Source organism: Perognathus longimembris, chromosome 11, assembly GCF_023159225.1.
Source record: "Perognathus longimembris pacificus isolate PPM17 chromosome 11, ASM2315922v1, whole genome shotgun sequence".
Taxonomy (NCBI): Eukaryota; Metazoa; Chordata; class Mammalia; order Rodentia; family Heteromyidae; genus Perognathus; species Perognathus longimembris.
In genome coordinates this window covers 18096028-18121557 of record NC_063171.1, presented here as the reverse complement: position 1 = coordinate 18121557, position 25530 = coordinate 18096028, and the positions used below count along the sequence as shown (strand labels likewise).

The 25530-nt window shown below is 43.7% G+C and overlaps 1 protein-coding gene across 1 annotated transcript in view; it reads right to left on the bottom strand.

The window, feature by feature from the left end:
• Window positions 1–487: 487 nt before the first annotated feature.
• Niban1 (niban apoptosis regulator 1) overlaps window positions 488–25530 on the bottom strand; it is a 145303-nt gene continuing 120260 nt past the window's right edge. The window contains exons 7-14 of the mRNA XM_048357829.1: window positions 20949–21053; window positions 19978–20140; window positions 16751–16938; window positions 12408–12569; window positions 10216–10326; window positions 8496–8603; window positions 3939–4050; window positions 488–2176 (exon numbers count right to left, since the gene is read on the bottom strand). Coding sequence (XP_048213786.1) covers window positions 1020–2176; window positions 3939–4050; window positions 8496–8603; window positions 10216–10326; window positions 12408–12569; window positions 16751–16938; window positions 19978–20140; window positions 20949–21053 — 2106 coding nt within the window. The 3' untranslated portion in view covers window positions 488–1019. The remainder of the gene's footprint in view (window positions 2177–3938; window positions 4051–8495; window positions 8604–10215; window positions 10327–12407; window positions 12570–16750; window positions 16939–19977; window positions 20141–20948; window positions 21054–25530) is intronic.

The following is a 25530-nucleotide window of genomic DNA, read 5'->3' as shown; positions in this document are numbered from 1 at the left end:
TATGTCTAACATAGTTTGAGGCATGTAGTAGCTTAACAAATAATGTCTATTTAATCGGGAGGCTTTGAGCTCAGAAGGCCTATCTGGAATGCTTTCAGGCTTACACATTATGAATAAGATTAACTGATAAAAATCAACAAGAAATTGACTCATGCCTATAATCTTAGTTGCTCAGAAGGCTGAGATCTAGGGATTGCAGTTCAAATCCAGCTGAAGTAGTAAATTCCATGAAACTCTTACCTCCAATTAAGCACCAAAAAGCCAAAAGTGGAGCTAAGGGTTTCATGGCAGAGTGCCAGCCTTGAGTGAAAAAGCTAAAGGTCAGGTCACCCTGGTGATGAGTTCAAGCTCCGGGGCCAGCATTTAGTAAGAATCAAGAATTAGTCACAGGCCCAGAGAGTCCCACAGTCTTTTTCCCAGGGTTTCTGCTCAGCTTCTCCTGAGACCAGCCAGGCATGACTGGCTTGAAGGACTGTACATAATAAGGTTAGCATTCATGACCTTTGCTTTATTGCAGCCTGATTGTGGAGTCTGTATTTTGAGTCCTTAAGAGAAGGCAAGGCTGAGGAATGGTGGGGCTGGGCTTAAGAGTATGCATTTGTATGAGTGTGCATTTCTAGTCTGATTCAAAATTTAAAAGCTTTAAAGCAATAGAAAAGTGCACCACTGAAATGTGTAGGGAATATTGAGAACTGTGCTCTTGGTTTACTGCAGTACTGGCCTCCCTCTCTTTCTTTCTCCCTCTTTGCAACCCCTTTCCCCTAACTCTTACTCCAAATGCTCTAGTGCCTCTATAATTCCTATTAAAATGCTAAAGTAATAATTCATGGTGAAGCAATTTATTCCAGAAAGGTCTGCCTCAGTGCTCATGTCCCATGAGTATTTCTACTGGCTCCATTATTCAAATTAAATTTTGTAATAGTTTTCATAGCAAATCACATGCAACCTTTATGCATACCCATAACCATAATCCCTTGATTGACCTTGTTCAAAGAAAGATGATTGCCAACTTGTGGCTCTTACTCCTCTGAGGGCAGCCCTGGAGAGCCTTCCTGGCACACTTTGCTGCCCATCATATCACCTTCCTGTGCAGCCAGCCCTCCTGTGTCTGGAGAATTCTCAACCACCCACTGGCACTCATAGACATGGACAGCCTTAAACTCTTGTGTATCCTCACTGGCTACAGCTGGGGTCACATCACTGTTCCCTTCTAGCACTTTTGGTTCTTCTAAAACCTGGCTCTCCCTGGGGCTGCAAATAGGGTCAGAACTTAAAGTACCAACTTCCTGTGGCCCAGTACCATCCTCTGCATTGCAAACAGCCTCACCTCCAGCCTCCCTGGTTTCCAGCTCCCTCTCAGTGGGCTGGGTGGCCCCAGATGGCTCCTCTATGGGATCCAGGAGGTCTGAGCTCTCAGGATGCCCTTCAGCAAGTGGACAGGCAGGGATGCTGGCCTGTGAAATTGTCCCCAGATCCACCTCAGGGGCCTCTGCCTCTGGAGCTGGAGGATGGGCCTCCTTCTCTTCCATGGTGTTCTCTTCACAGTTGTCCTGCTGGATAACAGCAGCCTGGCTGACTTCTGGATAGCATTGGGCTTTTCCTTCTTCCTTTTCATTTTCTTGGTGCACAAGTGTCCCTTCACTTGTGTCTTTTCTAGTCACTGGGGCAGGCTCTACAGGCACTGCCACAGATACCGGCAGCTCTCTGAGCTCCTGCAAGGATCCTGAGGCAGCCATGGGTTCTGGCTTTTCATGGGTAGGCGCTTCATTCTTAGGGGTCTCCCCCAATTCCAGCTCAGGTACTTGTGCACTGAGAGGTTCCCGGATGTTCTGTACAGCTGCAGGAATCACAGCAGAGTCATCTTGGCTTGACAGAATCACCTGCCCATCCCCACCAGGAGGAGAGCTGGGTCCAGAGAAAGAAGGACTTTCTCCTTCAGCTGATGAACTAGGGAGCTCAGGCTGCTTCTTTTCCTCTGGCTCCCAGAACACTTCTTTACTTGGGGTCTCATTATCTGGAGGTTCTGACAAAGAAGCAGATGTGGTTGTGGCAAGGCTGTCCAGGTTTGTTCCTGTGGGGCTTTTTAGATCTGTCAAGCTGGACACACTTTCACTGGGCAAGGCCATGTTGTCTTCAAATAAATTGTGCTTCTTCAAGATTGCAGCTTCCTTGATCACTGAAAGATAAAGAGAAAAGGGAACATGACATGAACACTCTGCAGAGCAAACCTATATTTTCTGAGTTTCTCCAGAAGCCAAACACCTCTGTCAGCATTTCTCACTCTCAAATTCTCAATTTCAACACCATAGAAACCTTACTTCTATAATGATCAAAGACTGCCAGTCCTTTCAGGACACTCATTCATTCATTGCTTCACACAAGCAAACATTTGCTAGGCATCTAATAGGGAGACCAGTACTAGAAACCTAGAAGTGAGTAAACGATGACCTGTACTTTCAAGGAGCTCAGGGATCATAACATACATCCCTCAGGAAGCACCCCCCATCACATTTTACTAGCTATGAATATATGTAATTAGTGTGTCTACTTCCACTGGAATTTCTCAAGAGTAGGGGCAATCCTGAATGTGTTGCAAGTATGCATGGAGCATATAGCAGAGAGAACACAGTTGGTGTGTCATGTCCAAAATAGACATCTAACTCAGCTTCTAACAGACCTTGCGAGGAACAAAGCCAATAATGACAGAAATAACAGCATCTGCCAATTTGACCATGGGCCTACATATACAGTTGTGGATAGTTTGCCATTACCACATCCAAGGAGGTGCCATTCACATCAGCGATCTCACAGATTTGTATGTTCTGTATCATTCTTTCAGCAGCCAGCACTGAGACCCATTTCTGACCAAAGCCAGCGTATCGTGATAGTGTTTCAGACAGAAGGAAGTATCTGGAGGAATGGATTCTCCTAATTTTCCATGGCCGGCTAGCCATGGCCTTGATTTGTGCACATTCCACACTTTCATTTTTGGCCCTACTCAAGATCTTCCCCAAGAAGGCCAATTATGGTTCGGGTCCAGTGTGATAGTAGTCCCCTTTAGCATATATATTTTTAAAATCATTGTTTTCCTATTCAGACTTTCATTCCAGGCAAAGCTTGGTTACGCAGCACATTGGGTGCCAACATTGTATTGAGCTTCACAGGGCACTGTGTCATTGCCCCGTGTCTTTTTCTGTCTGGCTGAGTGGAGGCAGGGAATGTGCTGAGAGAGCAGTGGCCAGGCCTTGTTGCTGAAATCACCTCTGCCAGGCTCTAGGAGGGGGTATGAGCCAGTGCCCAAGGGCCCTTCTCCTTTGCTGTGTCTGGCCCTGTGTGGGACAGACAATTCTTCATGAAATACACCATATTTAATCCCTTTAATCCCTTTAAGCCTCCAAGCTTAACATCCTCATCTTATAATTCCCATCTTTATAGTATAAAAAAATTTGTTTTGTTTTGTTTTACAGTGAGGGTACTGAGGCTTGAACTCCAGCCTCTGTGCTGTCCCCTAGCTTTTTTGCTCAAGGCTGGTGTTCTACCTCTTGAGACATAGCTCTGCTTCCAGCTTTTTCTTAGGTGAGAGTGGGGGGCTGGTTCATTGGAGATAAGAGTTTCTTGGACTTTTTTCTTTCTTTGGCTGGCTTTGAACCATGGCCCTCACATCTCAGCCTCCTTAACTAGCATCACAAGCATGAGCCACTGGCACCTAGCTTCATAGTTTGTATTGTATTGAAAGGGAAGAATATTTAACTGCCCAGCAGAACACAAACCAAATCACGAACACTCAATCAAGGTCATCATCTTTCCTTCTTTCCTTCTCTTTCCTGGCACACCAAAGCCAGTTTCCTCTTCTTTTTTCTTATCATCTCAAGTCACATTGGAGGATTGCTTCCTTCTGTGCGACATTCCCTTCTGTGCCAGGATAAAACCCTCTTTACCTTTCAGAGTTTCATCAAGAAGAGTCTGATGCAGAATCTCCTCATAGACATTCTCAACATGGATCATATGAGTGTGATCTGAGAAGATAAACTGCTCATATTTCTGAAGCTCCTAGACAGTGACAGTAAGAGATAAGAAAACAAAGTAGAGTTATGATGACTGTCAATTGTGATTCCTTACCTGGCATGCAAAGGAGGAAAGCAATGGTGGCCCACAAAAGAAAGCCAAAATTGTAACTCAGTTCAACAGGCTGCCTGTGCTCTTGGTGGGTGTAGGACCTTCTTTTTTTCTATCATCACCAAACTGTTTCCTTCTTCATTTTTATTTAATGTCAATAGTACTTTGCTGAGACAGAAGTTATATATGGTAGAAAGCACAGATTTTAAAAGTGCAGTTGATAGCACTTAATACATAAGTATACTCACTGATCTCATATCAGGAGATATGAGAGAGATATGATAGATTTTTTTTCTTCAACTTTATATAAATGAAACCACACATTCTTTTGTATTTGTTTTTCAGACTTATATACACCGCTGCATCTAAATGGCTAAACCAAAATTATTATCCCTTACTTCTTCCTGATATTGGGATTTCCCAACCCCCCATTTTCTGATTATTATGAATAGAGATGCTATGAAAAAATGTTGTCCTCATGCTAATAACAGGCACACCATTTCTTTTTTGTGGACTTAAGGACTTATTTTAGGGCTTATTTATCTTAGTCATATATCTAGAAATGAACTTGCTGGGTTGTGTAGACTTATGTTTCACCTTTTTCTTTTGTTTGAGACACAGTCTCCCTGTGTAGTCCAGGTTGGACTTGAAACCTCAATCTGCCTTCCCCATGCTAGGATACATGCATGTAACACCTGGCAGATGTATGTTTAGCTTTATTAGAATGGGGACCTTCCGGTTCTCTGTAAACTCTCTTCTTTCCCTCCAACTAGGCTTGATACCATGGATTCTTTCTCAGACAGCACGAGGGAGGGGCAGGGAACAAAACACACCAAATATTGTCCTAGTCATTAACTCAGTAATCCTTATACCTAATGGTACTGGACATGGGGGAGGGCTCTCAATGGGGAGCCAATACATAGAGCTTTATACCTTTTACCTTAATAGTAAGAGTTTATAGCAAGTGACTGGAAGCTATCACATTCAGACAACTTTCAGAGCTAAGACTTGGGAGAGCCTGTGGGCCAAGATTATACTGTATATGGCTATGGGCAATAATGAGGTTCCTGTATTTTTTTCAAATTTATTTATTTTTTGTCAAAGTGATGTACAGAAGGGTTACATTTTCATACATAAGGCAGTGCATATATTCCTTATCCAACTTGTTACCTCTTCCCTCATTTTTCCCCCACCTTCCATCCTTTCTAACCACCAGGATAAAAGCCAAAGAGTTGACAAGAGACAGGATTCTCTGACTCCTCAAGGGTTTATGAGTTAGGACTGGTGTACAGATCTGGAAGATTGCTGCACACAAGACTGGACACTGCCACTGAGCCTTGCCATCACTCAGAAGAAGCTAAATAGAGGCACATGAGCTCGAACGTGTTTTCATCTTTTCTTCCTAATTGCTAATCCTCTTGTCAACTCCCTCCCAGTCAACTCCTACAGACTAGGTGAAAGCATTTACTTTCCTGCCAGGAAGTCCTCCCTGATCCCATGAGCAGAGTTCAGCACCTTCCTTGAACTCTTGCCGGTAAGGCCAAGGCATCCTAGGTGCCTGTTTTCTAGCCGCCCGCCCCCCTCCCCGCAGCCAAACCAGGACCACAAAGATGGGCCTAGTGGCCTGGCGCAATGACTTGATCGTGTTTGATACATTTGAATCCTATTTGCTAAAGAGAGGCCCTTCATGTTTCCAACCAGCTAAATAATTCTGTGGGAAGAGATAGTCAAAGGACACTTAGATGTGCCCAACTCTACAAAGCTGTCTATAGTCAACCAACTGAATTGTGTCATAGGCTTACCTCTCTGCATCATTTAAATTGGAATCCAGAGGGACAATCTTATGGAGTACTTGGGGGGCATGAGGGATAAGGTAACAAACAGTACAAGAAATGTATCCAATGCCTAACGTATGAAACTGTAACCTCTCTGTACATCAGTTTGATAATAAAAATTTGAAAATAAAATAAAATACAACCCCCCCAAAAAATCCCAGGCAATTCTAATAATGCACAGTTAGGGCTGAGTAGCACAAATCTAAGAAGATTCTAGCCAGGCACTGGTGGCTCAAGCCTGTAATCCTAGTACTCAGGAGGTTGAGAATCTTGGTTCAAAGCCAGCCCAAGGCAGGAAAGTCCGTGAGACTCTTATCTCCAATTATCTACCAGAAAACTGGAAGTGGCACTGTGGCTCAAGTGGAAGAGCCTAGGCCCAGAGTTCAAGCCTCACAATCGACAACCCCACCCCAAAAAAATCATAAAACAATTCTACTGAAAAACAAAACAAAAACAAGGAAAACACGCCTTGGTAAAATAACTACTTCGTGAAGCTGGTAATCCTCTGATTTAACTATTCTATAAATCTAGACTTCTTTATTTCAATTTTTTTTTGTGTGTGCCAGTGCTGGGGCTTGAACTCAGGGCCTGGACATTGTCTTTGAGCTTTTGTGCTTTAGGCTAGCACTTTACCACTTGAGGCACAGCTCTACTTCTGGCTTTTTTGGTAGTTAACTGGAGATAAGAGTTTCATGAATTTTCCTATCCAGGCTGGTTTTGAACAATCCTTAGAGTAGCTAGGATTACAGGTGTGAGGCACTGGCACCTGGCAATCTCGTTGTTGTTTTTTTGTTTTGCTTTGTTTTGTTTTTTAAGCTCTTGACAATGACATCCTATCTTGATAACTCTGGATCACAGGCTCTTTTGGAAGTAGTCTTGATTAAAAATTGTAAGAGCTTGTTATATAGATTGGGCTCAACTAACTCTGAAGAAGGTCATAGTTGAGAAGGGCAACTCTACCCTTGCCTTATCTGGGAGGAGGAGTTCTGAAGCTCTGCCTATACAAATGTCTCCTAAACAAGGATCCAAGTGCACCTGTACCTTTAGGTGAACCAGTGATGTGTCAGGCTGTTGAGCTAGTCTGTCACCTAAGGCTAAGGCATGGATACTCAGGGATGGATTCTTTTCTCCCTGGCTTCAATCAAATAATTTTCTACTAGGAACTATACACTCAGACATAAATGCCAATGCTAGATATGCCAGTGTGAAGAAAAACAACCTTTATAGGATGTAAAAAATGACCAAAGAAAAATGTCACAGTAAGATAAAATCACACAGAGGATTTTAATCTTCTCATGCTTGGAGAAGTTCCAAGCTCCCCAAACGCCCTTTCAAAATTCTAAGCTCTTTAGATGTTTGGGCTCATGATTCCTTTTTGTAGAATAGACACAGTAATAAAATCATGGTGGACTGCTAGTTATCCAGTGTCTACTGTGTTGCAGGTGAGTGTGAAGTGACTGAACTGGTATCAACCAGGTCACTGCCTGTGGGCCTGTTACTTAACTGGTTTCCTCATTTGCATATGGGCTATAAATAGTACCCTTCAAAGGCCTGCTGTGAAATTGATTTCCATAATCCATACAAAATGCTTCCCATAGTGGTTAGTACCTGATAAAACTCATACATGTGAATTGCACCATTCTAGTCTTCTCAGTTCTTAGACCTTACAAAATATTCATTGTAATCTACAGAGATGTAATCTTGCCCCAAAGAGAAAAAGTGACTTTTCTAGAGCCCCAGAGCAAAAACAGGGAGAAGCTAGGTCTTGAATCCAGGCTTTGAACCTGCCTATTGCTCTGCTGCACAGGAGGTCTCATCTTCACCACTGTGCTGTCCCTTCACGCCCAAGGCAGGCAGCAGTTACTGGAGAAAACAGCACAGATTTCCTTCTGTAATCATGCTTCTAAGGTCTTTTTGGCCAGTCCTGGGGCTTGGACTAAGGGCCTGAGCACTGTCCCTGGCTTCTTCTTGCTCAAGGCTAGCACTATGCCACTTGAGCCACAGCGCCCCTTCCGGCCATTTTCTGTATATGTGGTGCTGGGGAATCGAACCCAGGGCCTCATGTATATGAGGCAAGCACTCTTGCCACTAGGCCATATCCCCAGCCCGTTTCTAAGGTCTTTTCTGGATGTAGTGGCCAAGTTTCCGAGTTTATAAATCCTTTTCTAATAGGGAATCACAAGTTCTCTCCTTAGACATCCTTTGTCAAACTCTCACTTGGCTCAAGTTCAGGTCATTACCCTTTGAGATTTCTGCCATTCCAAGGGCAGCAAATCTGGGCAGCTTCTGTGCTTTTCAAATAAAGTCATCTAGCAATTTGCCTGTGTAATGTGTGTCTTTAGCTGTTTTTTTTTTTTTTTGCATTACAACAGCAGACTTATAGCTAAGACAAATAAGCCCACAAAGCCTAAAATATTTACAATCTGGCCATTTATCAAACAGCTCACCAAACTGGCCCTAGGTCTAGTCAACTACTTGCAAATGTCTACATTTGAACTTCAGAGACAACAGGAGGGAGGTCTTCGGAGCTACCCATCCCCTTACTGGTTTGCATGTGGATGCCAGCGCCTTCTGCACAGTGGGGAGTGTGATTTGAACCAAGGCCTCCTGAAAGATCTTCTTCCTGATGGTGCTGCTGTCATAATCATATTGCTGTCAATACAGAAACATATGCTAAGTTGTAACATCACCGTCTGTTCACATTTGCTTCAACAAACAAAATCAGCCACTCACATCATCTCCCTTCCCCCATACCTCTAAATTTCTATAATTCCCACACATGCTGACTCATCTCATCCTCCCCTTCTACAGACATGGAAACAAAGGGAAGATCCAAACCAGGAAGTGGTATTTGTCTTATAAAGACATTGCAGACAGAATTAAGGAGTGAATTTGTACTTCATCACGCAGTCTGGGTAGGCAGACAAGAAAAGAGGTTGAGTCTCTGTGCTTTGTATTGAACATCCAAGCCTGGAGACTAGTGTACCACAGGCAACTGAGGTCACAACACAGGCATGTGAGCAGAATAGTCAGGATACATGAAGAATGCCTAAAGAGAGGAGAGTACTTATGCTGAGAAAATAACTTGAGGGAAAATTACAGCTTTAGTTAAACAACCAAAGTCTACCATGAGGAAGAAAAGGATATAAAAGGAAGGTGGTGAAACTAGAATTGCTAGTGGCAAGGACTTCGGTCTAACCTAAGAAAGCACTTTCCTGCAGGCAGAAGTGTCCAGAGATGCAATGCATTCTCCTGGGAAGTAGAAGATATCCCATAGTGAAAGTATCTAGTACTAGTGAGACTGACCCTGGAAGGAATGGTCTTGACACTTCATCAATTCTGAGTCCCGATCAATTCTGAGTCCCTTTCAAACCTGAGCTGCTAAGGTCTGGACACCTTTCTGTTTGTTTAATTCTGTTTGTAAAAACACTTCATAGTGGTATGGTCTTTTTTCTTCAGATCAGTTGTTAGGACATTAAGATTGGTGTTACTACTATCAACATTGCTTTTAATCTCAACAATTTGGTTGCCAGAGTTTTCTTTTGCCTAGAAGGTATCACATTCAGAGATTTCATTAGGGATGGGATTCAGAGACCACTGTAGATTCTATGGTGCTTTAATATTTTATCTGACATACTATTAGTAGACAAGTGTCAGGAGAGTTGCAGCTCTAAGTTCACCATTGGCTAGTGTGTCTAGCTTGCAAGTCATTGGCTTTCAGAAGATTGGTTTCCTCATTTGCACAATGGAGATATATTCTAATCAGCTGACAAGTTCTTGGAAAGATCAAATAAAAAAGGTAGCATTTTTAAAGGCTTTAAAATTACACCATATGTGTTCAACTGCTTATTATTGCAGCTGTTTTCATGTGCATATGCAACACATTTAAAACAATTTAATACAGCAGCTGTCTTTTCCCTACTTCCTTTCTCTTGAGGTTTTGACTTGTCTTGAAAGTAGTATTGACCAATGTAATGGATTTCACTACCCTGTAAATGTGTTAGGACAAAGGCTGTGTCTTGTCTATTTTCACATTCTATATAATTGGTAGGATGCTTGTCGGCAGCCAATCAAGTCCAATCACTTTCTACCTGTGGGCAATGATGTTGACGACCTGTGATGCCTAAAGTGGCCACTAGATGGCAGAGCAGGAACAAAAGTCATGCTGAGAGATGAGGGCTACTGGGGTCTCAGAAAGGAGCAGGGTGGGGTGGCTCAGCTTGTGAGAGGGAACAGAGTATGGATGCTTTCCAACAAGTTTTACCTTTAAGACTCGGAGCTTGACCTTCTCAATGGCAGCTGCTATTGTAGATTCCTCTCCTTGGAGATGTGGGGCCAGCAACTGCTCAAAAGTGAACACTGCGTTCTCCATCAGCTGGAACCCAAACCAACACGGAAAGAGAGAGACTACTGTCAGCGATCAGGGTCACTAGCACAGGCCGGCTTGGCTCGGCTCAGAGATACAAGAGGAGAAGAACCATCAGAATTTCTCAGACATGCTCTGGGCAGACCCAGAACAACAGGGCCCCACCCCCACTACCTCCATTGTGAAACAGGCAACCATAGGGATCAGAGAGGTATGGAAACACCATTTGCCCAGTTGGTCTGTCTTGTCTGGTCTGTCTCTCTGTCTGTCTGTCTGGTATCATTTCTTCTCTCCACCCCATCATCTCTAAAGGGGAAATGCTAGGATGGGAGGACAGAGGCTGTGGCATCGCCTATGGTCACAATCCTCCATCCCCTCGTCTTCATCACCTGTGGTTCGTTCTCCTCCAGCCTGTGGGGTGACAGCCATGGGTTAAGGACATGAGGGTTAAGCCCACATTTTTGGCTGTATCTCAGAACTTAGGTAGATGGGAAGCCCTGTAGTGCATCCCCCTCTCTGCTTTCTCCTGCTTCCTCCATGCCTTCCTGTCCCTGCAAGGCTGGGCCAGGGCACAGTCAAGGCTGGCTGGTGACAGCCGATAAGGAGCCTCCTGGGTCCTGTCTCGTTCCCTGAAGCTGTACCTATCATTTCTCCAAGGACCAATGTTCTCAAAGGGAGCACTGTTAAACTGAGGCCCAATTGGTCCCTAGTTCAACTTCACTTCCTTACAAAAAGGTTAGATAATAAGATGTATTGCTTACCACTGCCCATAACTTGAAATAAGAGGATACTTTTTTCTTTCTAAAGCATAGGACTGAGCCAAAGCACCCAGTATAAAACTCTGTCATAGCACTTGAAACATGTCAGTGCATTTATCTAAGAATCTTCTCTCTCTGGATTCTTGAACTGGGATCTGGCACAGTGTCCAGTCCACAGCACAGTCCCTCAGGACATTTGTGAAACAGACTTGAGGCCAATCACATTCCTCCTTTGTTCTGGTGAGAAAGAGTCTCTAAGGGTGACCTCATTACTGCTCTAGGGGTAAGAGGGGAATTCCCTGGAATGATAGAAACATACCAATTAGACTAAAAAAATTTACTTTTCAAGTCATGATTGGTTGACTCAATGATACTGCAAATTAACTTAAATCCATGATTTTCAACCCTAGCTATACACTAGAAACAATAGGAATAGGGGTGAGGGAAGTTGTTGTTTTTTTAATTATACATGTGAGTATGTATGTATATATGCATTTAAATCACAGGATAGGGTATTAAAAATATTTGTCAAAATCTCCATTGACGGTCTGGGAATGTGGCTTAGTGGTGGACTGTTTGCTTAGCATGCACGAAGTCCTAAGTTCGAGTCCTCAGTACCACATTAACAGAAAAGGCCAGAAGTGGTGCTGTGGCTCAAGTGGTAGAGTGCTGGCCTAGAGCAAAAGAAGCTCAGGGACAGTGGCCAGGCCCTGAGTTCAAGCCCCAGGACAGGAAAAATAAAAAAGCTCCATCAATTGGCTGAGAGTAGTGGAGCATACTAATCCCATCTACTGGTGAGGTAAAAATAGGAGGGATGCAGTCTGACGTCATTTAGGAAAAGCAGAAGACTGTACTTAAAAAATAACTAAAAGCAAACAAAAGAGAGCTAGCCACATGGTTCAAGTGGTAAGGTACCTGCCTGGCAAGTGTAAGATTCTGACTTCAATCCCCAAGGCTACTTAAAAAAAATAAGTTCTTCCCAGGTGTTTCTAATGTGCAGCCATGGTTTAAACCAGTTAAATAATTATCAGTTGGCACATCTTTATTTCTCTAGAGCTTTATGATGTTCATCAACATGGAGGAAGGCCAGCAGGAAGGATGGAGTATGTCCTTGATCATCACGACAAAGGAAATGGCCTGATTTCCTGGGTAGCAGGATTGTTCCCACCTCATCTGTCTGCACACATTTTCCTCTCCCTCCCTCCCTCCCTCCCTCCCTCCCTCCCTATCTATCTATCTATCTATCTATCTATCTATCTATCTATCTATCTATCTATCTATCTGTCCGTCTGTCTCTCCATCCTCATCCTAGTGAATCCCGGATGATCCCACCTCTTGCATGTAGTTCTGTGTCCTTTGGACCACCAGATCCACGTGTGGGAAGCGGAAGCGACTCTTGAGGTCCTGTAGGCGCTCTTGAAGCAGGTTGACTTTAGTATAGCAAGGCTCCATCTTCACAGAATCCAGTGGCAGATTCACAAGCTGGTTCAGATGCTATAGTTTGATGAAGGGAATAATGAAATGCTTTCAAATTTAGGAATCATATCTCCTACATATTCCAGAAAACCCAATTTCAAATAATCGAATCCATGTTTTAGAATGAATCAGTACTAACTACACCTGTGACACCTTCAGTTGTCCCATTTCCCTCCTGCAGTGGGTTCCAGGAAAAGATCTCTTGCTAGGACAGAGACCCAAGGAAGAACCAGGTGTCAGGGAGCCCAAGGGGTACACACAGGGACGCCCCAGTTTTATGTTAGCAGTGGACTCCAAGCTTCTACTTCCAGAGTTCATGAGGCAGTCAGGCAGGCTGTTTGGCTCATGGAATTGCTATTTGGGCACTGAGCTGTCTCCAAGGAGTGATGTCTCTCAAGAAGCCCTAGGGCTGGGAGGCCCTGCACTCCTAGACCCTGGGAGAGAAGCTAGCGCTCCTTCCAGTTCGGAGAGGCTATTCCAGCAACCCGCCCCCCCCACCCCTTGCTGCTATCACTTGCTTCCTAGTGTTACTGGGGGCTTATGGATGTGAGGAAGAGGCTCAGTTGGGGGGGGCGGGGCGGGAATCCAGTTTTTAAAGTCAGGGAGACAGGCATGGTGGCTCACTCCTGTGAGGCACCTAGGAAACAGAGGCAGGAGTATCTTGAGTTTCAGGATAGCCTGGGCTACATAGTGAGACTATCTCAAATAAATACACTTATCAAATATAATATATTTGATTTATTATAAATTTACTCATTATAAACTTAAATGATAAATTCTTGATTATAAATATAGTAAATTTAATTTATATAAATTTAACCATAATTCATTATAAAGTTATAAATTAAATTATAAATAAATTATTATAATAATTCAACCATTATAGTTTAATCAATACAACTTATTTGTATTTATTATAAATAAATTTGACTTATACAAATTTAATTATATTTTATGATAATTTAAATAAATTATAAATTTGGTAAAATAAATGAATGAATAAATACATGCATAAACTGGATGAATGAATAACAACAATCTGAGGACACCCACCTCAGTTTGCATGACTGATAAATTAATCAATGAGTCCCCAGGTGAGATCTTGGTCTGCAAAAGCCTGCTAGGGTTATCAACACACTCTTACACCACTAACAGAGGCTTTCTAAGTTTATTTTAAAAGTCTTTTTAAAAATGAACATTGGAGGGCTGGCATAAATAGGAGGACAGGTGAAGAAGGAGTGTGCAGAAAAAGGGTGTTTTTCTTTATTCTTAGGTTTTAAGAAAAAGTAAATTTATTTGAAAGTGAGAGGAAAGCCCTAAAAGAAAATAGAGAGGGGAGTCTGGACAGGTGAAGATGGAGGCTCTGGGAAGAAGTTGGGTGAAAGGCAGAGTAAATGAGGCACCTGTCCCAGCCCAGCCCAATGTGCTTTAGAGGGAAACGGTGCCAGGTGCCATGCCTCACCCCTGTAATCCCAGATACTCAGGAGGCTGAGATCTGAGAATCCTGGTTCAAGGCTAACCCTGGCAGAAAAGTCTCTAAGACCTATCTCAGATTAACTAGCAAAAAGCATGAAGTGGAGCTGTGGCTCAATGGTACAGTGCAAACCTTGGGTAAAAAAGCTGAGGGACAGCACCCAGGTCCCAAGTTCAAGCCAGCACGCGCACGCACACACACACACACACACACACACACACACACACACACACACACACACACTTTAAGAAGTGAATTATGTGCCAGGGTCACAGTAATTCCATATATTCAGGAGTCTGGAGGGTCAGGTCCCTGGACAGAAGAGTTCGTTAAATTCCATCTCCAAAATAACTAGCAAATATTAGGGCTGGGGGTTTGGCTCAAGTGGTAGAGTGGCAGCCTAGCAAGTGCAAAGCACTGAATTCAAACCCCTGTAATTCAAAAATAGAAGTAAGGAAAGAAAGAGTAAAAACTTAATTATGGAGAGGTCCCCTGGAGTAGAATTAATGACCAAAAGTACACTGCTGCTTTTGGTCGCTCATGCTACCATAGGAGGATAAGATCAGGAATAATTGGATTGGAGACCAGCCCATGTAAAACAGTTCACAAGACCCATTCTCAACAAATAGCTGGCTGTTGTGGCATATACCTGTCATCCAGCTGTGGAAGGAGGTGAAAAATAGAGGGATTGTGGTCCAAGTGTGTGCCCAAGCAGGAATAAGAATTTATCTAAAAAATAACCACTGCAAATGAGGGGGCTAGAGACATGGTTCAACAGCAGAGTTCCTGCCTAGGCCCTACAATACAATATGTCATTTAAAACATTGCTTAGGCAGGCAGGTGAGCACAAATGAATAACACTTCATTCTCATTAGTGGGTTGAAAGTTTAAATAAGTAATAACACCTGTTATGGCTGGAAATCTGGAGAGTAAGGCCCCTGTTACACACAGTTAGTGGAGTGTAAAGTTTAAATCTATTTTTTGAAAAGCAATGGAAAAATTCTATTAACATGAGAAATGCATCATTCAGCCTAGGAACCTACTCTGCTGAAACAAAAGCATTGTGTGTATATGTCTGCTTATTGAAGCTCTGCTCATAATACCAGAAATGTTGGGATAGTTGAATAAATCATGGTGCGTGAACTCTTATGCTGCCATTACAAAGAACAATTGAGAACTAGAATAGTTACCCTAGAAATGAGTTCATGAAGCATTTTTGAATGAGAAAATCAGTAAGCAATGTAGTATAACAAATAGAATCCTATTTTTCTAAAAGCAAACAATGTAAGAAAATAATCTATAATTGTGTATGCTTTCTATGCCATATAAGCAGAGAAAAATATGTTGACACTAGTTAGACTGGAGGTGGGTGGTGTTGGGGAAGCAATTCTCAAGAAAAGCAAAAAACAGTTTCAATAAAAAACCTCAAAGCATTTATGAAATGATCTCACTTTTAAACCATTATACAAATATGTATGCAAAAAATAACAAGAAAGGGACAGCATGGTTTACTATATCTTTTATGAAGAAGTAAAAGTTTATATAAGCTGACAGCAGTAGCACACCTCAGTAATGTCAGCCATTTGGGAAACAGAGATGGAAAGACGAAAATTCAAGACCAGCTCAGTCAGAAGTTAATGAGATTCTATCTCAAAAAACCAAGCTGAATGTGGTAGCATACACAAGAAATCTGTTACGTGGTAGGCACAAGTAGGATGACTGAGGTCAGAGGCTAACCCTGGGCAAAAGTCAAGAGATCTTAGCCAATAAAAAACTAAGTGGAAACAAAAAGATATTGATGTGGCTTAAGTAGTGGAGCACCTGCCTAACAAGTGCAAGGCCCTGAATTTGAACCCATTCTGAGGAGGAAACGAAAGATTCCCAACACAAATAAATTGTAAATGTTTAAGAAACTGGAAATTCTAGTCATACTGATTACATATTGCATATGTGTATCACATTACATTCATAAATATCTATAATTATGGTATGTCCATTAATGAGAATAAAAGTGTTTCTAGTGACATCAGAAAGATAGAAAAACCAAGAAAGGGAGAGAGTTAGGGGAAGGGAAAGAAGGAAGGAAAGAAAGACGAAAAAGAGGGAAGGAGGAAAGGGAGGTGCAAGGAAGAAAAGGAAGTGGTGAAGGAATGAGGAATAAAAGAAGGAAGGGAGGGAAAAAGAAGGAAGGAGGGAAAGAAGGGAAGAAAAGAAACAAAGAGGGAACAGAGGGAAAGAAGGAAGGAAAGGAAAAGAAAAGGAGGGAGGGAGGAAAGGAAAGAAGGAGGGAGACAGGAAGAAAGGAATGGGAGAAAGGAAGCAAGAAAGGAAGGACAGAGGGAGGAAGAAAAAGAAGGAAGAGAAGGAAGGTGGGAGAAAAGAAGAGAAGGAAGGAGAGAGAAGGAGGGGGAAAAGAAAGAAGTAAGGGAGGGAGAAAAGAAGGAAAGAGAGGAAGGAAGGAGAGGGAAGGAGGAAGAAAGAAAAGGAAAGTGAGGAAGAAAGGAAAAAAGAAAGAGAAGGGAGGAAAGAAGGGGAGGGAGAAGGAAGGAAGGAAAGGAAGAAAAGAATGGGAAGGATGACAGAAGGAGAGAAGGAAGGGGAGGGAGGAAGGAGAGGGAGAAAGAAGAAAGGAAGAAGAGAAGGAGGGAAGGAAGGAAGTGAAAAGGGAGGAGGATGGGAGAGAACACGAGGCCCCCTGCTCCCCTGCCTGCTCTTGCTCTCCTACCTTCCCCAGCAGCAAGGTGTCTCTGGTGGAGTGAAAGCTGAGGCTGAGTCCATCCACTTCTTTTTCAAAGAGCGCACGAACTTCACTGAACCCTGAGCTCACCGGCCCCATCAGCTCCTCCAGGATGGATGCCAGGAAAGGCTGCACACTCTCCCCACAGCTCTTCTCTGCTGGCTGGGCCACCATGGCTGAGGTACAAAAGAGACAGCCATGACTCGGGACTCAGTGGCACTGGAGACAGGGCTGGATGATGCCCCTGAAGCCATTTACCAGGCAAGGCAAGACCAAATGGGTAAGACAGCCCAGCACATGGATGGTGGGCCAGCACTGAACATGCAAGTGCACTGGGATTCTATGAGAACTGAAGGGAGCAGAATCTCCTTCTGGAAGCCTCCTTCTACCCTTGGCTGCTATGAACATGCAATGCCTCAGACCAAGAAGGAAATGCTAGTGACTCACCTATAGACCCTTTACCATCATTCAATATGCAAGTTTGTCTTCAGAATGCATACTGTATTATATTCTAATTCATTTCCCTAACATCAGTTCGGTTTATCTTATTATTTCATCCTTTCCCTCCTATCAAACTTGAAAAAAAAATCAAGTACAATTTCTCCCCCTCAGGGCCTCAAGCTTTCCTGCACATGGCCTACAACTCTACCACTTGAGCCAGGCCCAGATCAAATGTCACCCACTTGCCATAGCTTAATGCCCTGAACCCACTACCTGGCTTCTTGAATTGTGATCTGCATGTGTTTCCTTATGGCTCCATCCATTTCCTATCCCCAAGGTGTATGTTCTACAGCTGTTGGGAAGCAGTCTGCAGACGGATGAAGCTAGAGAAGCCAGGGTGAAGGGCTGGGCTCCAAGCCTGATGGCCATAGGCTAGCAATTTTCTTCATCTCAGCCTCCATTTCCTACTGCATAGAGTGGAGATCATAAAAGTAACTACTTCTTAGGGCTATGGAGGAAGTAGAGTTGACTAGTTTCAAGATGCTAACACTGGCTGTGGAAGAGCTCAGTAATGGTTGGTAACTAGGTATCCATCAAAAGTCCAACACTAAAACAATCTCCCAGCAGGGGGCAGATCACATTGAAGTTGACACAAGACCTCTGTCCTTTCTGATCTGGCCTTTCAGGGCATTCATTGTGCACTGTCTTCTGTCTTGGTACCTATGACAGGCTTAGTATCTTCTGCTTATAAGAGCTGTCTCCTCTGAATCCTCACAGCTCTTACACTCAGCAGAATCAAAATAATGCTTATTGAATAAATAACTAATGGTGGAACAGAGCTAAAGACCAACTGATGGCTCTATGGAGAGATCACTACTCAACACTCAGACCTTTATCATAGCTGCTTGCAGGTCTCTTTCTTGTTTTGAAAAGATTTGATCACTGCCATCTTTCAAGATTTTCTTTAGTAAACTACTGTAAGTCTCAAGCCTTAGGCAAGACACTTAGGCAAGAGAGAATGGTTTCATGCCAGCTGGGAGAAGGGCAATGGTTAGACCCCTGAGCCTGACAGTGTTGGTGATATTGGTGGTTTTAGGATGTAAAGAGTGTTTCAACATGTAGTTGACTCTTGATGAGTTGTGCTCACAAAGACACAAGCCCTAGATAATACCAAACAGAGAGCACTGGGAACTGAATTTCTACTTGGCTTTGGAAGGCACTGTATGAACAAACACTCCCAGACAAATGGACACCACAGCTCATAGCACTCAAGCCTTCTCTAATCTCTCAGTAGGATTTGTGGTAGAAACCCCGAAGTGAGCTAAACTTCCATTCAAAGAGGGCCCATGTCACAGAGGGTGATCTGCTGGATCCTCCATCCCCACAGGATGTGGGCCCCAGGAACACAGGAACCTGTGGGTGCAGGAATAGGTAGGTGGTCCTGGTGCATTGTGGCTCCACTGCCTGGCTCAGAAGACAATCAGTAAACCTTTCTGATGAGTGAGGATGTGAACACTGGCTATCTAAAACAACTGCTGATGAACAACCACAGATGAGCCTGCATGCTCTTCTGTGAATTGGTAATTGCTATGCAGTGTTCATTGATTTTTGGAGGGGCAAGATGGAATGGGAACCATGGGGTTCCCCCAAGACCATCTAAGTAAGGCCTCTTGTGTGGGGCTAGGGCCAGAGAGAGTATCTGTGACTTTGTAGTCCATAGGAAATCTGTTTCAGCATCTCAATTCTGATGGTATAGCCCCAAAGCAGCTAGAGATATTATGTCAATTAACAAGTATGAATTCAGACTGGAGACGGAGGCAAATGGAAGTTGACTGATTTCTGTTCGAGTTAAGGCCAGAAATCCAAACTCATAGACTGTAATTCCAAATGGTAGGTTTTCCTTTCAAAGAAAAATCCATTAATTCATTAATTCAACTGTTGGCTAATAGGTATTGTACTAGGTAGGCCCTGAGTATCCTTGAGTAAACCAGGGCAATTTGGCTCTGCTATCTGAGAGCTCAGAACAGAGAAGAGGTGAAAAGGCCATTATAATCCAATATAAAAAATTCTACAGCTGTCTGTATGTGGTTGTGCATGAATGTAATCTCAGCACTCAGAGTTGCAGGCTGGAAGATCACAAGTTCAAGGCCAGCTTAGACTACATAGCAAGACCTTGATGCCCTCCCCCAATTGTCCCACAACAGGACATATGTAGATGGGATAAGTATATGGAGGTGTCATATGGAGGGAAGCAAGGTTTTCTCCACCGGTGTCCATGAATCTCCCATGGCAAGGTCTGGACTCTAACAGTACATAGGGCACATTGTCTTTACCAGCCTTGTCACCTCCTCCCAATTTCCTCAGCAGATACCTCTGGTATCTGCTGCATGTGGTTCTAAGATACCTGCCTTTTCCTCCCATTCTAGGATTCTAATATCCAAGGAAACTTAAGTCCCTAATATAAAATGGGGTGGAATTCACACATGGCCTATTCCAGCTGTATGATTCATATAACTTAAAGTCTTCTCTAGGTACTTAAAATACCGAATATAAGGCAAATGCTGTGCAAAGAGTTTAACTGTGTGACTTGGGAAACCATGACAAGAATAGAAGCCATAGACATGCTCAATACAATTCTTTCCACAGTGTTTAGTCAAGTGTACAGAAGTGGGCCCCACTTCTCCAGAGAGCCAATCATAGCCTAAAGCTACGTGGATTCCTCAGCAGGTAGCTCATTTCTTTAGTAGGAACAAGGATTGAACATGTTCACCAACCTTTGATCTTTCCAGTTAGGAAGTTCTTTGAGTTAACAATCTGATCCATGTCTGAGCGGATGGTTCCTTCCAGGCCCTTGGTCAGAGCTCTGCACTCTTCCTTCAAGGCACTTAGTCCTTCTGAAACTTGGTGCTGAACCAGGTTGTAGGCCTCTTCCAGGAGCTGCAACAGAGAATAGCAGTGAATCCTGGCTTATAGTGAACGAGTGCTTGAGAGTCAGTGGGGGTAGGAGGAGAGGCCATTCCAGACTCTTAGGATGTAAACAAAACTGCTCACACATTTAGTTTTTTCTTTTAAAGTTCAAGTCTGTTTGGATGAGCTCTTATGTAAGTAAGATGGAAAGCATGACTCCAGCCAAGGAAGGAATTCTTTAGAACAACCAACCACCTGAAAATGCCCTAAAAGGGAAAGGGAAGAGATTTATTTATTTATTTTTGCCAATACTAGGGGCTTTACCTCAAGGTCTTGTGATCTCACTTATGTTTTTTGCATAAGGCTGGAACTCTACCACTTGAGTCAAACTTCCAATTCTGTGTGTGTGTGTGTGTGTGTGTGTGTGTGTGTGTGTGAGAGAGAGAGAGAGAGAGAGAGAGAGAGAGAGAGAGAGAGTGATGGGACTTAAATTCAGAGTCTGGGCACTGTCCCTGAGCTTTTTCACTCAAGGCTAGTGCTCTACCACTTTAAGCTACAGCACCACTTTCAGTTTTCTGGTGGTTAATTGGAGATAAGAATCTCATGGCCTTTCCTGCCTGGGTTGGCTTCAAACTGTGATCCTCAGATCTCAGCCTCCTGAATACCTAGCTAGGTGTGAGCCACCAGTGCCTGGATCACTTCTGGCTTTATAGATTTTCCTGCCTGGACTGGCTTTGAACCATGACCCTCAGATTGCGGGCCCATGGATAGCAAGGATTACATGCCTGAGCCACCCAGAGGGAATGTTAATTTTGCCTAATGTATTTGCAGGACTTACCCCGAACCAGGCTCTCTTCCTGTCATTCTTCTTCCCCTTCATCTTTGGTAGCAGATCTGTCTGGAGCGTTGGCAGAAGTTCCTCCATCACCAGGTTACTGAGGACCTACACAGCGAAAGGGGTGCCCCAAAATTGGTCAACTGTCATTGGCCAACCGACTCATGATGTCTATCTAAGCTTAGCTTCATGAATTTCAGTGTGTGTGTGTGTGTGTGTGTGTGTGCAAGTACACACCACATACTGGTATTGAACCAGGGATTGAACACAGGGAATACAGGGATTGAACACAGGGAATACAGGGATTGAACCCATGGCCTCACATATGCTAAGTATACCCTTAGCTTAGGTCAATAATAATGTCATCATCATCATCATCATCATCATCATCATCATCATCATCATCATCGTCACCATCATTATCATCTTGGTCCTGAGGTTACAGAAGTATCAACTAAGAAAATCTGAGAAAGCAAGCATTCTTGCAAGGAGCAGAAAGATCTGCTGACATTCTCCACTGCTGCTTTTCCAATGGAAAGAATAAATTCCTCAAAGTCAAACTTGTCATACTCACACTAAGAAGGGCTCAGTGCACTTAGGCTGAGAAGGAAAATTTCAACCATTGAAAAGGCCATTCTCCAGCAACACTGTGAAGTGTCAGGCTTGATCTGAGTGGCCAAGTCATAGTCCAGACCCCCTTATATTGTCATTCTTCTTCAGACCTCCTCAGGATCTTTAAGACACCTGTCAGGTGTCTTTATTCCCTTCGCCCTGACTGCTTGCTAAACACCATCTCCATCCTCTAATGTTTGGAAGAGAGAGCGAGATAGAGAGAAAGAGGAGAGAAAAATTCACAGTCCAATCAAAGCCATGTTCCATTGCATCTTCTGGTACATCCTCTGGTCCATGTTTCCATCCCCAGTTGTCTTACGAAGAAAAGCTGAAAGGGATATTGGAGGCAATAAAGCAGAGGTGTAAGGTGAGCTCCAGAAGCTCTGCAAAATTGCTGGCTCAATCGGCTCTGGAAAAACCTGTGTAAAGCCTAAAAGGGCCCTGTGAAGAAGGGAGAGAGGGTTTTAAGAGGGAAAGGAAGAGCTGATGATGGAAAGGATGGGGACAATCTATAGGAAGTGGACATTCTGAAACAGAGCAGGCACAGAAAGTTGAAGATGCTACAGATGCCAACTGGGGTGTGTGTGTGTGTGTGTGTGTGTGTGTGTGTGTGTGTGTGTGTGTGTGTGTGTGTGTGTTTGGTGCCAATACTTGGGCTTGAATGCAGGACCCCTGGCTTTCTTTTTTTCTGCTCAGGGCTGGTGTTCTGCTACTTGAACCACATCTCTACTTCTAGCTTTCTGGTAGTTAGTTGGAAATAAGTTTCACAGACTTTCCTTCTTGGACTGGCTTTGAATTGCAATTCACAGATCCCAGCCTCTTGAGTAGTTATGACTAAAGAGGTGAGCCACTGGCATCCAACATGTGTCATTTTGGGTGACCGTGTGTTTCTGGTATCTGTTAGCTTGTATTATTTTTTATTACGTTTTTCAAAAATGTAGAAATTTGCTGGTCATGGGCATACATACTTGTAATCTCAGCACTTGTGAAGCTGAGACAAGGGGAGAACAGTGAGTTCCATCTAGACCCTGTCACAAAAGAAAACTGCAGAGCTTGTTTTCTTTGTGTTTAAGCTCTGTTGTTAGCATAAGAATATTTCATTGTTGATCTGAGGGGAAGGAGCATATGTCACTAATAAAAAGCTCCAAAGCTAGGTTGCTCTGAGGAAAACGCCTGGCTTTTGTTTTGAGGGATTTCCTCTTGGTTCCTGGGATGAAGGTTTTCCTGACCATGACACACAGCCACCTCGGCTCAAAGGGCCAGGGAAGGTATACACTGAAAGTCATTCTAATGTTTTCCTCTCCCTACCTGCCATCAGCATAGAGCTAATTTCTGAAAGGCAGAGACCAGTTGGACTGCCCCCACCCCCAACAGTGGTTAGCAATGTGTGAGGTCTGCTGATCTCCCAAAGACTCGGCTGCATTCCTTACAAATGGGTGTTCCTTGCCTAGGCTGTGGGTCTTCAAGTGGATGACTCTGCTACTTCCCTGTCATTTCCTCAGAGCCAAGGCTGGCTCGTGAAAAGCAATAAAACAACACGCTCTATTTGGAATGTCAAATGTCACTCTAAACCTATTCAAAGTCTCATTGGGTTTTATGATGGCTTTCTTATTTAGACAGTCCACTAAAAGAAGGGATGTTAAGCAGGGTGCTGGTGGGTCCCATCTGTAATTCTATCTACTCAGGAAGGTGAGATCTAAGGATTATGGTTCAAAGCCAGCCCAGGTTCATCAGACTCTTATCTCCAATTAACCACCAGAAAACTGGAAGTGGCTCTGTGGCTCAAAGTAGTAGAGCACTAGCCTTAAGCAAAAGAGCTCAGGAACAGCACCCAGGCCCTGAGTTAAAGCCCTAGGACCAAAGAAAGGGGGTGTTGATGGTCCATGCCCTGCCTGAGACATCGTGATGAAAAGTATCTTTAATGAAATTGGACACAGCTTGAAAACAAAAGATTGGGTGCCAGTGGCTCACACTTGCAACCCTAGCTACTTGGGAGACTGAGACTAGGAAGACTGGAATTTCCAGCCAGCCTGGACAGAAAGTAGGAAGAAGGTAGAAGAAGCTGAAGAGGAAAGAAGAGGAGAAGGAAAAGGAAGAGGAGGAGGAGGAAGAGGAGGAGGAGGAGGAGGAGGAGGAGGAGGAGGAGGAGGAGGAGGAGGAGGAGGGACAAGGAATAAGATGAAGAAGAAGAAGATGACGAAGAAGAAGAAGAAGAAGAAGAAGAAGAAGAAGAAGAAGAAGAAGACAGCTTGTGAGACCCCTGTCTCACAGGCCTATGCCTGTCATCCCCACCACTTGGACAGTTCCAGGCCAGTCTGCGTGCCCCTCACACCCCCGCAAAAGTCAACCTCTCAACAGAAAAAGCAGCCATAGTAGAAAGCATGAAAAGAAGAATTACAGTCCAGGCCAGACTGGGAAAAAATAAGCCAGATCATATCTCAAAATTAACCAGAGAAAAATGGGCTGGGAGTGTGGTTCAAGTGGTAGATCACCTTCCTAGCAAGGGTGAAAGCCTGAATTCAAACATAGTATTATAAAAATAGAGGAAAGAAAAAAAAAACACAAGTGGACATTTGTAGCATAAACAGAATTTGGGGATATCTAAAGTTTTTATATACTTTTTAAGATTGTTCCTAGATTATTTCTTAAAATTTTTCTTGGATCAGTGAAAATGCTTCTTTGCATCAGCATAGTTATCTCCCTGCTCACTCATGACAACCTCCCTCACCTCTGGCCCCTTCCTTCTTCACCCTGCACCCTCACAGGGCAGCTGTGCTGCTAGATTCACTTTTATCATGAGGCTTTGGAAAGCTCAGCTTTTAGTCATAAGATGTATAGGAGTAGTGTTGAGCATGGAAGGGGCAGAAAAGGAAAGATTCACTCAAGGCAGCTGTTCTGTAATGTTGAAATAATATTTATCCAACATAACTGACCTCCTCCCTCTCACTGCTCACAAAAATCTCCATATTTCACTTTGGGAATTAAGGAAAATTTTACTTTGAGGTCACTGGTCAGCCTTATGCTAATGGAAAATCTCATGAGCTCTTTAAATGATGCCTTTCACTGGGCTGTGACAGTAGGGTGTCCTGTTCTAGCTGAACTGAACAGGGCCACACCCAGGGAGGGGGAGGCCCTGGGCAGAGGAGATGAACTGAGCAGGCCCACTGAGCCTCTGAGTTTCTAGGAGAGGAGCTGCTCCCATTAGGGCAATAAGCCAGACTTCTGTCACCTGTAATATGAACCTGCCTCATGACACTGAAGATGGTAAGGAGAGGATTTTCACTGCTGATCATTTGCCTTCCCTCTCTTTCCCCTTCCCTTTTCTTCTTCTGTCCCTTTCCCTCTTTTCCCCTCCCCTCCCCTCCCTTCCCTTCCCTTTCTGTCCTTTTCCTTTGCTTGATTGCTTCCCCCTTTCCTCCCCTCCCTTTGCTAGGCAGGCATTCTACCACTCGAGTCACATTTCTAGATCTTTCTCCATCAATTACTTTTGAGCTAGAGTCTCACTCTCCACCCCAAACCCCTCCAGCAAACCTGGACTGCAGTTCTCCCACTTGTGCTACCCAGTGTCATTAGGGATGAGGAGCTTGTACCACAAGCCTAGCCACTGGTTCAAATGAAGCCTGGAAACCTTTTTTTGCCCCAAGTGTCCTCTAACAGAACAAGTCCTCTGATCTCTGCCTCCCAAGTAACTAAGTCACAGACTTGAGCCATTCTCCCTGCTTCACCACTCTCTGGGGCAGTTAAAAAGTGGACATTTTCTAGGGTATAAGAAAAAGATGTCATGTGCAAAGTCCTGGAAATCAGGGGTCTTATAGTTATAGTGAGTAGGTAATTACTACTCTATGGGCCCCATCCTACTTTAGTGGGGTAAGTTCCTGTTTGAAACACATCTGTCCAAGAGTGGTACTAGTGTGGCATGTTGAGAGGGAGCCAAGGAGGGTGGAGACTGAAGATGGAGCTACAGTCAGTGGGA